The sequence below is a fragment of the Protomyctophum bolini genome (genome assembly GCF_963924005.1).
Source record: "Protomyctophum bolini genome assembly, chromosome: 6".
Classification (NCBI taxonomy): Eukaryota; Metazoa; Chordata; class Actinopteri; order Myctophiformes; family Myctophidae; genus Protomyctophum; species Protomyctophum bolini.
Window position 1 is genome coordinate 22,210,180 of NC_137867.1, and position 14,081 is coordinate 22,224,260.

The 14,081-nt window shown below is 42.1% G+C and overlaps 1 protein-coding gene across 1 annotated transcript in view; it reads left to right on the forward strand.

Moving 5' to 3' along the window:
• Nucleotides 1–14,081, forward strand: part of egflam (EGF-like, fibronectin type III and laminin G domains) — a 37,078-nt gene that overhangs the window by 7,151 nt on the left and 15,846 nt on the right. The window contains exons 4-10 of the mRNA XM_080766025.1: nt 825–851; nt 4,352–4,469; nt 5,330–5,465; nt 8,289–8,455; nt 12,139–12,251; nt 12,384–12,649; nt 13,878–14,065. Of these exons, the coding sequence (XP_080622151.1) occupies nt 825–851; nt 4,352–4,469; nt 5,330–5,465; nt 8,289–8,455; nt 12,139–12,251; nt 12,384–12,649; nt 13,878–14,065 (1,015 nt within the window). The remainder of the gene's footprint in view (nt 1–824; nt 852–4,351; nt 4,470–5,329; nt 5,466–8,288; nt 8,456–12,138; nt 12,252–12,383; nt 12,650–13,877; nt 14,066–14,081) is intronic.

Sequence of the window (14,081 nt, forward strand, 5' to 3'; positions counted from 1 at the left end):
TACAAGGCAACCACAAGGCACCTCCATACTTCAGAATATTTAGATCTTGTCACTCAAGGTGTCCGTTTTCCTTAACAAACAAAGATCTAAATCGAAATGTTATTTAGATTGCATGTTATTTGGACATATGCTAGGTTAATTGTTTACCTGGCTGCACCCTACAGTGACTATTTACGTTATGTTTGTTGTTTGTTAGGGTTCATGATTACTCTGCTCACTTCTACTCTGCTCTGTTCTAGATAAGAGCGTCTGCTAAATGCCTACATTGTAAATTATACTTTATTGGCCAGAATGTTTTTATGAATAGAAGGTAATTTTGTCCAATCTGTATGGTAGAGTATGTATGTTAATACAATATAACTTATACACTTGGTTTGGTTGTATTTTGTCTTGCTGTTCTATTGAGACATTTAGATAATGCCAAGGTCATGTCTCACCTAGACACAGGATCTGACCGTACCTTTTTACCTGATGGTCAAGATTGAATTTATCCCCTGAGCAGCTGTAAAGACAACAGAACTACAAGAGGTGTCACCAAAAAGAGAACTAAAATTAATTAACACAGTGTGACTTTAACAGATGTTCCTGAGTTCTGGGAAACGGTTGGTCTTAACCCATTTTGGGCGGGAACCCCTTTTGGTGTTTTAAAACTGGAGGATTTAGAAGATTTCTTTTAAATTTCGAGGTCAGGCCAAAATGGATAAAAGAAATAAGGCCTTGATATAAATGTAGGCCTACTCATTAACAGATTCATACTATACCCAGTATTGTTTTTAACCATCAACATGACTAACAAGCCTACCTCTGTTCTGTTTTTCTCAAAGGGACAATTTGATGGACAAGCCAGCTTTGTGAGTACCATTCTCTTATGTTAAAATATGCTACTGCTGTATCATGATTAACATGCTGTGTATCTCTTGGTTTCATTTGGAAAAACTACCACATATGGTGTGTAAGAGTTTTCAGTCTTGGTAATCATAATAATAATTCTGCAGGCCTCCGAAATGTTTAGAAAAGTGTGATACTTTCTGCAGTATTATTACTTATCTCCAATAAGGGATCGGCTGGGTATGCATGTATGTCAGTGTACTCCACCGGCCAATAAGGGACCACTGTTCTGGATGACGTAACTAAAGTACGTTTCAAGGTTGGTATAAGGTCAATAAGGGGTATGCATGTATGTCAGTGTCCTCCACCGGCCAATAGGGGGCCATCATTCTTGGTGACGTAACTAATGTACGTTTCAAGGTTGTATATAAAGGGTGTAAAAGTAGGCCACATGGCCTACCTGTGCGCAAGCAGAGCGCGCAAGTACTGCGATCGTGTGTGTGTCCTCCAACAGCCAATAACTAAAGGTCGTTTCAAAGTTGGTAATAGGTATAAGGTCAATAATGGGTCTAAAGGATTTAGAATAGCAGAGAGCTCTAGGACTCAGAGCAGCAGTCATACCCAGACAGCAATGAGCTCTAGGACTCAGAGCAGCAGTCATACCCAGACAGCAATGAGCTCTAGGACTCAGAGCAGCAGTCATACCCAGACAGCAATGAGCTCTAGGACTCAGAGCAGCATTCGTACCCAGACAGCAGAGAGCTCTAGGACTCAGAGCAGCAGTCGTACCCAGACAGCAGAGAGCTCTAGGACTCAGAGCAGCAGTCGTACCCAGACAGCAGAGAGCTCTAGGACTCAGAGCAGCAGTCATACCCAGACAGCAGAGAGCTTTAGGACTCAGAGCAGCAGTCATATCCAGACAGCAGAGAGCTCTAGGACTCAGAGCAGCAGTCATACCCAGACAGCAGGAGAGAGCTTTAGGACTCAGAGCAGCAGTCGTACCAGCAGTGGTGAGCGTACCTCTCTGCTTGCGCACAAGTAGGCGATACATGACCTATGCGTTCCCAAGGGACAAGGGAACGCATGGCCCTCCAGTTATGCAATACCCGTTCTACCCATTGTCAGAGATCCCGTCTGTCTGTGTCTCTTTTACAGTATGTCCATATATAGAGATCTCTGTATCTCTTAGAGAGAAAAACACCATATAAAGTAAGGCAACGTCATCGATACGTTGGCAGTTAATATATAACTTAGGTGAACTACTGACATATATTGTGAGTGGAGTGATACAGCTTGTGCACAGTGGTGCATATTAAACATATTAAACCCCTGCACCAGTTGCAATGGCGAAGATGTGTTCCTAGGTTTGCGAAGAGGAAATCTCTTAAGCAAAACGTCAGGTCCTGAAGGAGGACTTTTCTTCTCTTCTCTTAATTAAGAACTTAGAGTTCGACTGAGTTCGACTGTGCTTGGCAATGAAAGACAGGCTTATTGAAATGGTGCAAGCAATAAACTTAGAATAAATCTAGAAACGTTAAATTTATCTGTTGAAACGAGGTCAGTAAATTTACTGACCTACAGTATTTTCTTTTGTTTGCACCACTAACTGATGCCTTGTCAAGTGATGTTTTTACTTGCCAACAGACAATTCTGAATAATAGTTTCTCTCATAAACGACATGACTTGAAATGTCTTCTGCTCCAAGTGCTTCCATGCATCCTTGATTATGTGAGAAAATAGCCAGGCCAGTGAGACTTGCATCATCTTGAGTAAGGATGCAACCTAGTAAGGATGCAACCTAGTAATTAATACAACATGCTATAACCTATAGTCATGTCATAAAATGAATGGGGAAAAAAGTAAAAAGAAAATGTCTGCATTGTATTCAATATATATATATATATCAAATACATAATATGCAATTTGATGTAGCCTAGTACATACACAAATGAATTGTGCTTTGAAAATGTAATCCTACTTTCTGCTTTATCCTCACATTATTAAGACCATGGGTCAAGGTTATTTGACTGTCAGTCTTTAGTGTTCAGTGCAGGGCACCATAAAAGTAATATCTCAACAACAACAAAACTAAAAAGTTTTTTTGTTTACCGAATGGGTTCCCAGACTGTCATAAAATAAACTAGAAAAGTGCTCTCAGCCTTAGATGAGCACACATCTCTGTCAGAAGGCAGGCCACAATCATAAGACTTAATGCACACAGTTCTATGTAGTAGCATCAAACTGTGTCTCCATGCTGTGTGTGAGCAGGCTGTGTGTGAGCAGGGTACAGAGTTGAAAGCAATAATCTTGCCTTCTGCCCGGCAGAGACAACTAGAAATGCACTCGGTCGAGCTGCCAACTTGCGCTTCGCACACAAGTTAAATGGTATACTTGTGCGCGAGCAGAGCACGCAACTTATCTCTGACTCTTGTCAACTTACTGTTGAAACTCAAACTCAATTTGGTTACGTCATCCACATATGTCAGTTTTTACATAATTACGCCACCAACATACCGAGCCAATCAATCGGTCGAGGGGGCCACCGACATACGCAGCAAGCTGCCAACTTGCGCTCTGATTGGCCAAGCGACGCCAGTAAAAATACACAATCCCTGATTGGATTGGCCGATCAGCGAAGAAAAATACACAATCCCTGATTGGCCGAGGGTGCCACCAACATACGCAGCCGAAAACAGTACTTGCGCCGCTCTGCTCGCGCAAGTAATAATGGTGCAACATGTGAACTATTCAATGCCCCCAGCTCCCAAAAACACAGAGAAAATAGTACCTACAGTATGCCACCCTGGCTGTGGTCCTGTGGGTCTGGATCTTCCGGGGAGTCGGGGACCCCCGGAGTCCCCCACACGGAGTTGCTCACTCACTTCACACAGGTGTGATTTCTTTGTTTGGTTTGGTTTGTTCGTTTTTTAACGCTGTGCCTCTGCAAGAGGCTAGTCATTTTATGACTGTAAAAGGCTGTTTAAACAAAACCGAGATCACATTGGAGCTGTTCCATATATCATGTCTTCATGGCTCCACATCATTTCCTAGTTTTTACTTGCACAAGCAAAAGTACTGTAATCGGTCGGCTGTGTATGTCGCTCGGCCAATCAGGGACCAAGAACAGCGATCGGCTGGGTATGTCTGTACATTCCACCAGCCAATGAGAAACCACTGTTCTCGACGTTTCAAAATTGGTATGAGGTCAATAGGTGGTATGTATCGGCTGGGTATGTCGGTGTACTCCACCAGGCAATGAGGGACCACTGACCACTGCTGTATTTCAAACCTAGACAGCAGCAGAGAGCTTTAGGACTCAGAGGAATAGTCGTACCAGCAGTGGTGGTGGTGGTGAGAGCACCTCATGGTACTTGTGTGCAATACGCAAATTGGCAGCTCGACACACTCTGTCGAGCTGCATGAATAACTATAGCTATTCATGAATTGTCTTCCTTTTCCTTACTTTATTTTTTCTACTCCACTATACCCGCCCCTCTACACTCTTCTATGCAACCTCTCCCAGGATTTCCCTATTGGTGCCCTGAAGGTGAACACACAGTACCGGGTCAGTGTTGGGGCGTATGGATGGGCAGGAGAGGGCAGACCTAGTGTTCCCAGAGATGTCAGGACTGCACCACATGGTAAGAATATGCTGCTGCACATGATATAGACACATGTACGCACACACACACACACACACACACACTCACACTCACGCACGCACGCGTGCAGGCTGCAATTAAACATATTTAGAAGAAATCACACCTGTGTGAAGTGAGAGGCGCTCATTCCATCATACATCATCATGACGTAAAATAGACACTATGCCTATTTGCTCAGACACTATGACGTAAAATGTCTCCATTCATTGTCAATTGGAATTTAACCTATAAACACAATATTGAACCCCGACCTCCTAATGTCAGGGTGGACACCAGGCATGTAATGGTTTTTACTGGCGGAACACTATTTTAACGACGTCACACGCTTGCGCAGAATGCTCACATCAAGCTCAATTTATTTATGGTGTCGCGTGAAGCGACCAGTGCACCCCTGGTGGGCACTAGCCTGACATCCTGACTGCCTGCATGACAGCCTGAACTATTGCGATGCTCCATCTGTTTAGCATTGCTGTTGTTGTCTCTGCCATGCAGGCCAAAAGGCATGGCCGAGTTTTGCACCCTGTCCGTCCATCCGTCCGTGTGTGTCCGTTCGTCTGTGGATGCACAGTTGCACACTCACACACTCCCTGGATGCCAGAGCAGAACCTCTGCCCCACATTTTTCACATGGGCCTGTAATGGCACCACCAGGACAGTACTCCTACATGGGCCCAGGGCCTGTAATAGCACCACCAGGACAGTACTCCTACATGGGCCCAGGGCCTGTAATGGCACCACCAGGACAGTACTCCTACATGGGCCCAGGGCCCATTTGGAAGACAATCAATATCAAACAATTATGAAATGTTTCATTGTTGAATTGTTCCTTTGTCCCAATAGAAACATGCATGCCCCCATCGCCCCCCACCCAGCCTATAGTTGCAGCAGTATCTGACATGGAGCTGGCATTGTCATGGCAACAGGGAGAAAGTGAGGGCAGTGCACCAGTCCTTCACTTCCTGGTGGCTTACATCAGGTAAGAAATATTTGACTGCTTGCATGATTGACCACTTAAGTCCCACAATGTCCTATGATGAATAGCGAAAATACTGTAGCTGATACACAAGTTCACAACACAAGTTATCCGTAGTCGGGTCAGGGGAGCAACAGCTCCACCAGAGTGCTCCAGACTTCCCTCTCCAGAGCAACATTAATAGCAAATTGCGCAAAGCGAAAATAATTAACATATGGACACTCTCACAATGCTAAAATATTCAGGAACGCCGTATGCCATACGTGTGTGCGTTCAACACGGGACGATAAGACTTCTATAATACCATTGTGCGCAGAGCGAGGCCAATATAGGCCAATTTATGTATTACCCCATTGGACCTTCAAAATCTAGCCCATGGTGTTGGACATGCTCAGTTGCCCTCTAGGCCGCACATGAAGCCTGTGTGCGGCCTAATTGGTTGCATGGCAGCCAATCAAACACTATGTCCTTTTTTGGGAAACACTGTCAAACACAACAACATAGAAATACGCAACCTAGACTAGCACAGCCATACCTGTCCTCATTGTGCACGTAAGGCCTCCTGCATGAATACACAAACCTGTTTCCCTAAAGCCTCTTTAGCCTACACACACCTGTCGACATGTGGTAGTATTAAAACCATTCGTAGAGAAATGTGTGGTGCGAGTGGTGACTTTCATCTCATTTAAATATAAAAACTTTGAAATGAAGGCCTACTTCAGCATCAAAGAAATTAAATTGAATTACATTTACATAGAGCCTACTGTCAGCTGTCCAGCAGTCCAAATATTATTAAATTATATTTCAGTATGGTAGACCTGAGCCCTACCATACCAGGCCTCAGGCCAGGTATGGTACACACACACACACACACACACACACACACACACACACACACACACACACACACACACTGCTAACAAGATTCTTTTCAGCTTCTGAACCTTATGTAATGACAAATGAGAGAAAAGGATGGAAGAATGGAGAGAGCTGCAAGTGCGAGATGCAAGTGCGATTTAAAATAACCATCCACTTGATTTAGAATGTTTTTTAAAACTATATATTTTTATTTATAGCTATAGTACTCGGTGTGGACAGTCCCTAAAGCTTGGTCTATACTTAGTTGCGCGCTGGTGTCACATATACTTAACCCATTTTGGGCGGGAACCCCTTTTGGTGTTTTAAACATTATGTTATAATTTAGCTATTTTTGAAAAATAGTGAAAATGTGTCGCAAAATTGGAATATATATTTTTAATTAACGTTTTTAACTCAAATATTTGCTTCTGGGGGGGTCCCTGGAACAACATATTTTCAGATGGGGGTCGGTGACCAAATACATGTAATTTTTGGGGAGAGAGAGAGAGAGAGATTGAGATTGAGAGAGAGATTGAGAGAGAGATTGAGAGAGAGATTGAGAGAAAGACTTGGAGGCTGAGAAACCAGATCAAGTGTGTGTGAAGGATTACACATGAATCACTGTCTGTGCATTCATGGGCATACTCATAGAACAAGAGCCATCTTAGAGGCAAATCTTTCCGCCCACACATCAAAGGAAATATCACTGAACACAGACATTGAGTGATGACCTTATACAACAAATAGTTGTGGCTTCAGGCGCCTGACCACCAGTACCCAAAAATCTGGACATAGATGGTATAGCTCCAGATGGAAAACGGGAAACAAGACTGCTATTGTTTGCTATACCGGTATTTTCAAATAATTCTCTGGTTAAATGTTTTTTATGTATACTATATTATAAGGCATGCTTTGGTGAATTGTATCGTTGTTTCACACTTGAAACACACTTGAAACACACTTTATCCCAGGATAAATAAACAGAATAAAAATGAAAGAAACTTTAATATCTTTTATTTGTTTTTGTCCCTCAGTATTCAATTTCGAATAACATTTGTGTGAAACAGCAAGAAGAGGTCTATCAAAAGATAATCTGCAATCCAAATACTCTAGATCATTCCCTTAAATGGAAAGCGCAGCTTAATCCCCTATTTTCTACCTCTAAATACACAGATTCCCTGTGTGTGTCTGTCCGTCGCCTGCATATCTCGAGAACCGTTTTGCTAATCGATTCATACTTGCCGTTTGTATGCCAAGGACCTGATGACATACAGTACAGTGCTGAGTGGGAAGTTGTTCGGATCAGTGATTGTCTGGAAAATGATCTATACATCCACAAATATCTGTGTCTGTCTGCTGTGTGTGCCTTTTCTGTCCATACATAGATCCCTGATTTCAATCAATATGATGTCATAGACTGGCGGGTATTGCATAAACGTCAACGGACATTGCTCTAGTCTAGTATGTCAGGGGTTCTCTTCTCAACCTGGGGGTTGCGACCGCTCTGGGGGTCGCCAAATTAGTTTCGGGGGTCTGCAGATTATTATTATATATACTATATATATTATTATTTTTTGCAACTGAATGGCTGGAAAATGGAAATTTAGAGTTTACATAGCACACATAATACATGCATAAACGTTCCACAACGATTATATCTGGTTTCAGTATTTATTTATGTATTTTTATCTTTTATTTAGCTTATTATCGGGTTTAGTGTATTGGATATACCGCTATTAAATATATATTATTGCATTTCTGACCTGACACAAAGTTTGTAACTAAACTAAAATATCTGACATTTTCTCCCTGTATATCCCATGGCCATGTTTGAAAATGACACCACTAACTTTGGTAATGCATTGCAAAAGGACAAATCCAACAGCTTTGGTCAAACCATGGTAAGCTAATTAAAAGGCTCTGACAGTATGTTTAATACATTATATGTGGATGTTATCTCTTTCTCAGGCCAGAAATGGACACAGAGTGGACATACATCCGTGAGCCCATCGAGTCTAACTCCATGGTGTTAAAGGGATTAAAACCAGACACAGAGTACCAGTTTGTAGTGAGGGCCGTCAATGTGCATGGAGTCAGCCCGCCAAGCCAAATCAACAGCCCAGTGCGCACCCTTGGTAAGAGCATCATTGTGTTGTTGTCGCTATTGGGTGCAAACCTTGTACGTTCAAAAACGTTACTTTTCAGCATGTTCCAATGCATTCAATGGATCCAATTTAGTTACAAGTTTTTTACAACACTTTTAATTGGAATTTGTAAATCCCACAGTCAGAATGAACTACTTTCACCACTTTTGAAGTGGTGAAAGTAGTTAATGTTTCGAAAGTGGTGTGAGGTTACTCCTTGGTGGGAATTATACGGTATAATACAAGGGACAGAGAATGACAGCTTGGCACGTGCGACATATGACCCTCCAGAATGCAGCCATGTAACCTTTATGTTTGTAGAAGAGGAAAACTAATGTTGTTTATGCGGTTTGCTTTGTTTGAATAATTGATTGAACACGTCAAACACATGATTCATTTAGCTGTAATATGATTTGATTTGGGTGTGTTCTAAATATAGTGTTTGTGTTGATTATCGTGTATTAATCTAATTATAGTAAACTAATACTATTATACTAAAAAAAGGATAAAGATGAAGAAAAAAGAAACCTTTAGTTTTTACAGTACAATAATGTTTCAAGCTTATTTTGATCAAACATCTGCTAGCGTGCTTGCCTATGGATATCCATACTGTTGACTTCGTCATCAAGACTCATCATAACACATACAAATAGATTACATTAATCAGTGCTGCAGATCAAACAGCAGTGACAAATTAAGAAACTTTGTGCAAAATGTAGTAATATAGTGTTCTGTAGCCAGCCGCCTCCTCCACCAGTAGGGCCAAAGCATTAGGGCCATGACGCTATAGTGTTCTGTAGCTAGCCGCCTCCTCCACCAATACGTCCAACTATATTCCCCCATCTCATATCAATCCATCCATCCATCCAATCTAATCCAAGTGCACTTTAAATTCAGCACTATTATTGGACAGTGGTTGGAAATGAACCCACAGAACAGGCAGGGATCAGCACCACAGACAGCACAAAGGATTCAAAGCTTGTGAATATTAAGCAATAAATAACAATAGATTTTGTACCTTGACAAAAGGCTAAAATTGAAAAGCATTGGTTGTTCAGTAGTAAAGGCCTTTCTCAAGGACTCTCATTCTCGACTGTTAAGTTAGACATTTGTTCATCTTAATAATATCAATACACACACCTGCTGTACAATCTACAGCTTTCATTGGAAACCAAACTGCAGTAGTGTAGTGTATCGTACTTGTACAATGTTCTTTAGTGACTGAAGAGCTGCTTCAGTGCTTTCGCTCTGTATGCTTCACAATGTTCCCCAGACAGCTGTTTTCAATTTACTCACCAGTATACTGGCGAGGTTGGTAACGACAACAATAGCATTGTTTCGCCATGGTAGGAGTAGAAAGTAATCAAATTTAATGAAGAACATCCAAATCATTCAAATGTGAAAAGAAAGGAAAACTCAGAAGCACAAGGTTTTCACATGAGAGGTCTACGTGAATGTTATGACATTTTCCTAAATATAGGTCAGTGTTAGTTTGTGTGTCAGTGGGGTTTCTGACTGGAGCCTTAAACACATGGTGGTAGATATAGTAGAGCAGCAGAGTCATTTACTTGATTACCTTTAATGTAATGGGATGGAGGGAGGGAACATTGGGTTCTGATTGATATTGAAATGATAGGCCTGATGTTTGCGACACGCACGCACACACACACACACACACACACACACAGAGAGTCAGCTACAGAGAGTCAGCCACAGACATACTTCCCTATCAGTTTGTACACACATCCTTTCTAATCCTGTATGTATTGTCCTGAACTGGAGAGCATGTGGGTGGGTGGAGGAACTGTTCTGTGCCTCTCACGCCCCACAGTTCAACTGCATCTGAATTAAGCATCTTAAACTCTACTTGTCTGGCCCACTAGAAGAAGCTAAATGGAAAGAAATGGAAAAAGAGGGAGAGAGGCGTAGAGCGGTACAGTGATGGGGGGAATCTCACGGTGCTATAAAGAAATAAATGAATGGGAAACAAAATAAAGAATGAGTGACTGAGCAAGAGGAAGAGAGCTAGAGAAGCGTGGTTTCTCAGCAGGGGGCAAAAGCCGGTTACGTCCAAGCCTCATCAGACAGGATTAAGAAGAGGACGGACAGCAGACCCTTTGTCCCCACTTTATACATCCAATACATAATCACTGACAGACAGACAGCCCCCCCATACCATCACCACCAGTTGAGCGTGGCTGGTTCCTCTCTCTAGTAAACTTGCTATCAATGGGAAATGGCTGAGGGTGGGCGGGGGCACTACAGTCTGTTACACAACAGCAGATTAGTCCCATACTACCACTAGCACCATACCGGCGCTATACATTTAATGTTATTAGACAGCAGGTCAAACCTTTGCATCAATTCGAACTATCAAAGCAAAGCTCCTTGTATTTACTCGGTTTTCAGCTGAGAGCTCATGTCTTCTGCCAAAGTGTGTTCTGAAAGGGAGAGGATCTTAATATACTAATTGCTGTTAAGACTAGAATTTGACAAGGTTGGGATGAATGATAATCATGTTGATAATCATGTCCACTTATTTGTTTTGCAGTTTTGAACATAAATAGTACAAGGCTTATTCGGATGAATAAGCTACTGTACTGTGTCCGTATGTTCAATAAACAGGAAGGTCTGTTATTTAATACTGAATCTATAATTGAATGTATTAGTTAGTACTGTGGCTGGTCAACCATTAAAAGTATTTCATGACCAACCATGTGCATTGACTATATCTTTGTGACCAGCCTATGGCACAGGTATAGGAGACACCTTCCACTACATCATACAGCAGCCTGGGTACAGGCTAAGAGGTAGAATCATTGACTGTGCCATTACTGCTCACTATCCTTGTCATACTGTACCAGTATGCTGACATACCCATGGTCATTCGCAGTACAGCCATCATAGAAATGTCCCGATTCGATCCTGTATCTAGGTTATTTTGACCCTGGCTCAACGGAGCAACATAACTGAAGAAACAAAGTTGCATAAAGCAAACATTTTCTTACTATCAAGTAAACAAAAGAAAGAGAGTCTGGCTGGGAGAGGGAAGCAGGGCCGGTTCTAGCCTGCCCCGCTAGGGTGGGCAGGTAGAATACAATTCGGGGGTCAAATCCCTGTAAACCCCGGAAATGCATAGCACGTCACGTGTTTGAATCCCGTTCATGACGACCTTTGCTGCATGTCTCTCTTTCTCTCTCTCCCTCTTTCCTGTCCATCTTCACTTGATACTATCAATATAGGCAAAAAAAGCAAAACAAAAATCTTAAAAGAGAAAAATATATAAATGGTACAGATATTTTGTGGTGTCTTTGATATTGGCAAAAAAGAAATATTCCCATTTTTGATTGGGTGGGCAGGACGCACATTTTGGTCCTACTCCTGGTTCACCTGCAACCCAACAGAACATACTGTACAGACACAGAGAAAACATTACTACTATGATGGCTGTCCCTGCTACCAAAATACTCACTATAAATATATTTCCCCAACTAACCCATATGCATCTCCATTTCACTTGTTGGAATCATATTATTTGCCTTAATTTATGAAAAGATCATTTCAGCTTCTTCACTGCCATGAGCCAAATATCATCTTCCCAATAATCTAAAAGAATGAGCAAAGTTCATATAAAGGTCTCCTTTTCCTATGTTCATACTTGTCATTCTTAACAGGTACAGATGTTGGTAGTGGAGATTATGGGAAGAGTTACGTCACAGACTCCAACATCAAAGATGAGGACGGCTTTGATATTGACGACTCTGACTATGATATCTTCATTGAAGAGGTGAATTACCCACATTATCATGTGTGCCCCATAACCACATAATCTCTCCTACAGTATGTCTTGCCATCTTTAATTCCCACACTATTCATTTTATCTTGTTCTCTTCTCCTATCTCCTCCCGCTTGTCCTTAGCTGAAGCCCCTCCCGGGCATAAATGAAGACAATCAGAAATCCCAACTCCGCTCCCGCTCCGGAACGCCTTCTGATCGGAACATCGTTTACCGCATGAACACTATGGCGCCTCCTAACGCCACACTCACCCCAGCTTCCTCCTCCACCCTCCCAGATTTCCGTGATCTGGTCTTCTCAACCACCTCAAAGCAAAGCACCACAACAACTGCCACAACCACCACCACACCCATCACCACTATCACCACCACCACTACCACCACCACAAGGTAAGCTACAACTCAGGACAGGTTTTCTTAGGTGCTAGGTTGGGTTGAAAAAAGACTTCTGCATGTCACTCTTCAACTCCAGTCTCTCTATACTACAATTATCAATAAAGGACAGAAATTCTGACAAACGTGATTATACATAGCATACACCTAATGCTTGCAGAGAATAATTGGGTAAAACATAAATTGCAAATCCTTGAATTGAAGAGGGGGAAATGGATATTTGGCGTCAATTACTTTTTGATATCTTCACACTATTTCTACTTTATAACATATCAGTGGTTAAAAACTATGATCTTCCCTCTGATCATGCCCCACTGTCCATTGATGTCTTCATTCTTGAGGAGAATGGACACACATAAGCCCTGTGCACAGTGTAACTAAAGTACACTGTGCACAGGGCTTATGTGTGTCCATTCTACAACTGATTGCTCTTCAATAAGGAACCTGTACAGTACACACATATTCATATTTATCATATTGGCCTCCTGCCTCAATACACTCAAATTACCAACAAAGACTCTCAAACTGAATTCCAAGAGGATATGGAGCGACTGTTCTGTCCCCCTACTGGTGAGCTAAAGAACTCAGAGGATTATAGAGTGCCATTCTTAAATGATCCAATCATTGGAGGAGATGAGATGTATTAGAGCCCGTCCGATGCAGCGATGCCAATTCTGATTTTTGATTATCCTAATCCTAGAGACCATAGATTACAGATGTTTTGACAGATTTTGTGAACACGTGCAAACCTTTCTAATCGGTTTCATGATTTGATTAAAGTTTCTCTTTGAGAACATTTTACTTACCGGTATAAGTAAACAAATGAAGAAAAATGAACAAATAACATAAATAATAAATACGCTACTATTAACTTTATCTTTACATTATTTTATGTAACCACTCAAAGCTACTCTATGTAACCTTTTTTGGTACACTCTACACTCTGTATTTGGTCTACCTGCTCTTCTATTGAGAAATCTACATGTCTGGTAAGACCACTACTGGTTGACAAGTGGTACTGCGGCTGCCTGAACAAGCAGGGCGTGTTGTATTGGCTCAGTGGTACATAATTCAGCTCTTGCACAGAGGACCTGGGTTCAAATCCCTGATAGGTCATGAAGGTTCACAACATGATGTATTGACCATTTTTGACCATAATGATATTCTCAACAGACGGCTGAAAGAGCTTATTGCTTTGTTTTCTATTCTCTTCTTGCACCTCTAGCATTACGTTGCCCCCCACCACTCCCGTACCCACCATGAGCCGCTGGAAGGGTGACGTGCCCCGTGTGTACGAGCTGACCTGTGATGACACGGTGTGCCCTCCTGACAGCTACTGCCTCAGTGACTATGACAGTGGAGGCTCACGCTGTCACTGCAGCCTGGGGCGCAGAGGGGACACTTGCAGTGAAGGTGAGAGAAGGTTTGT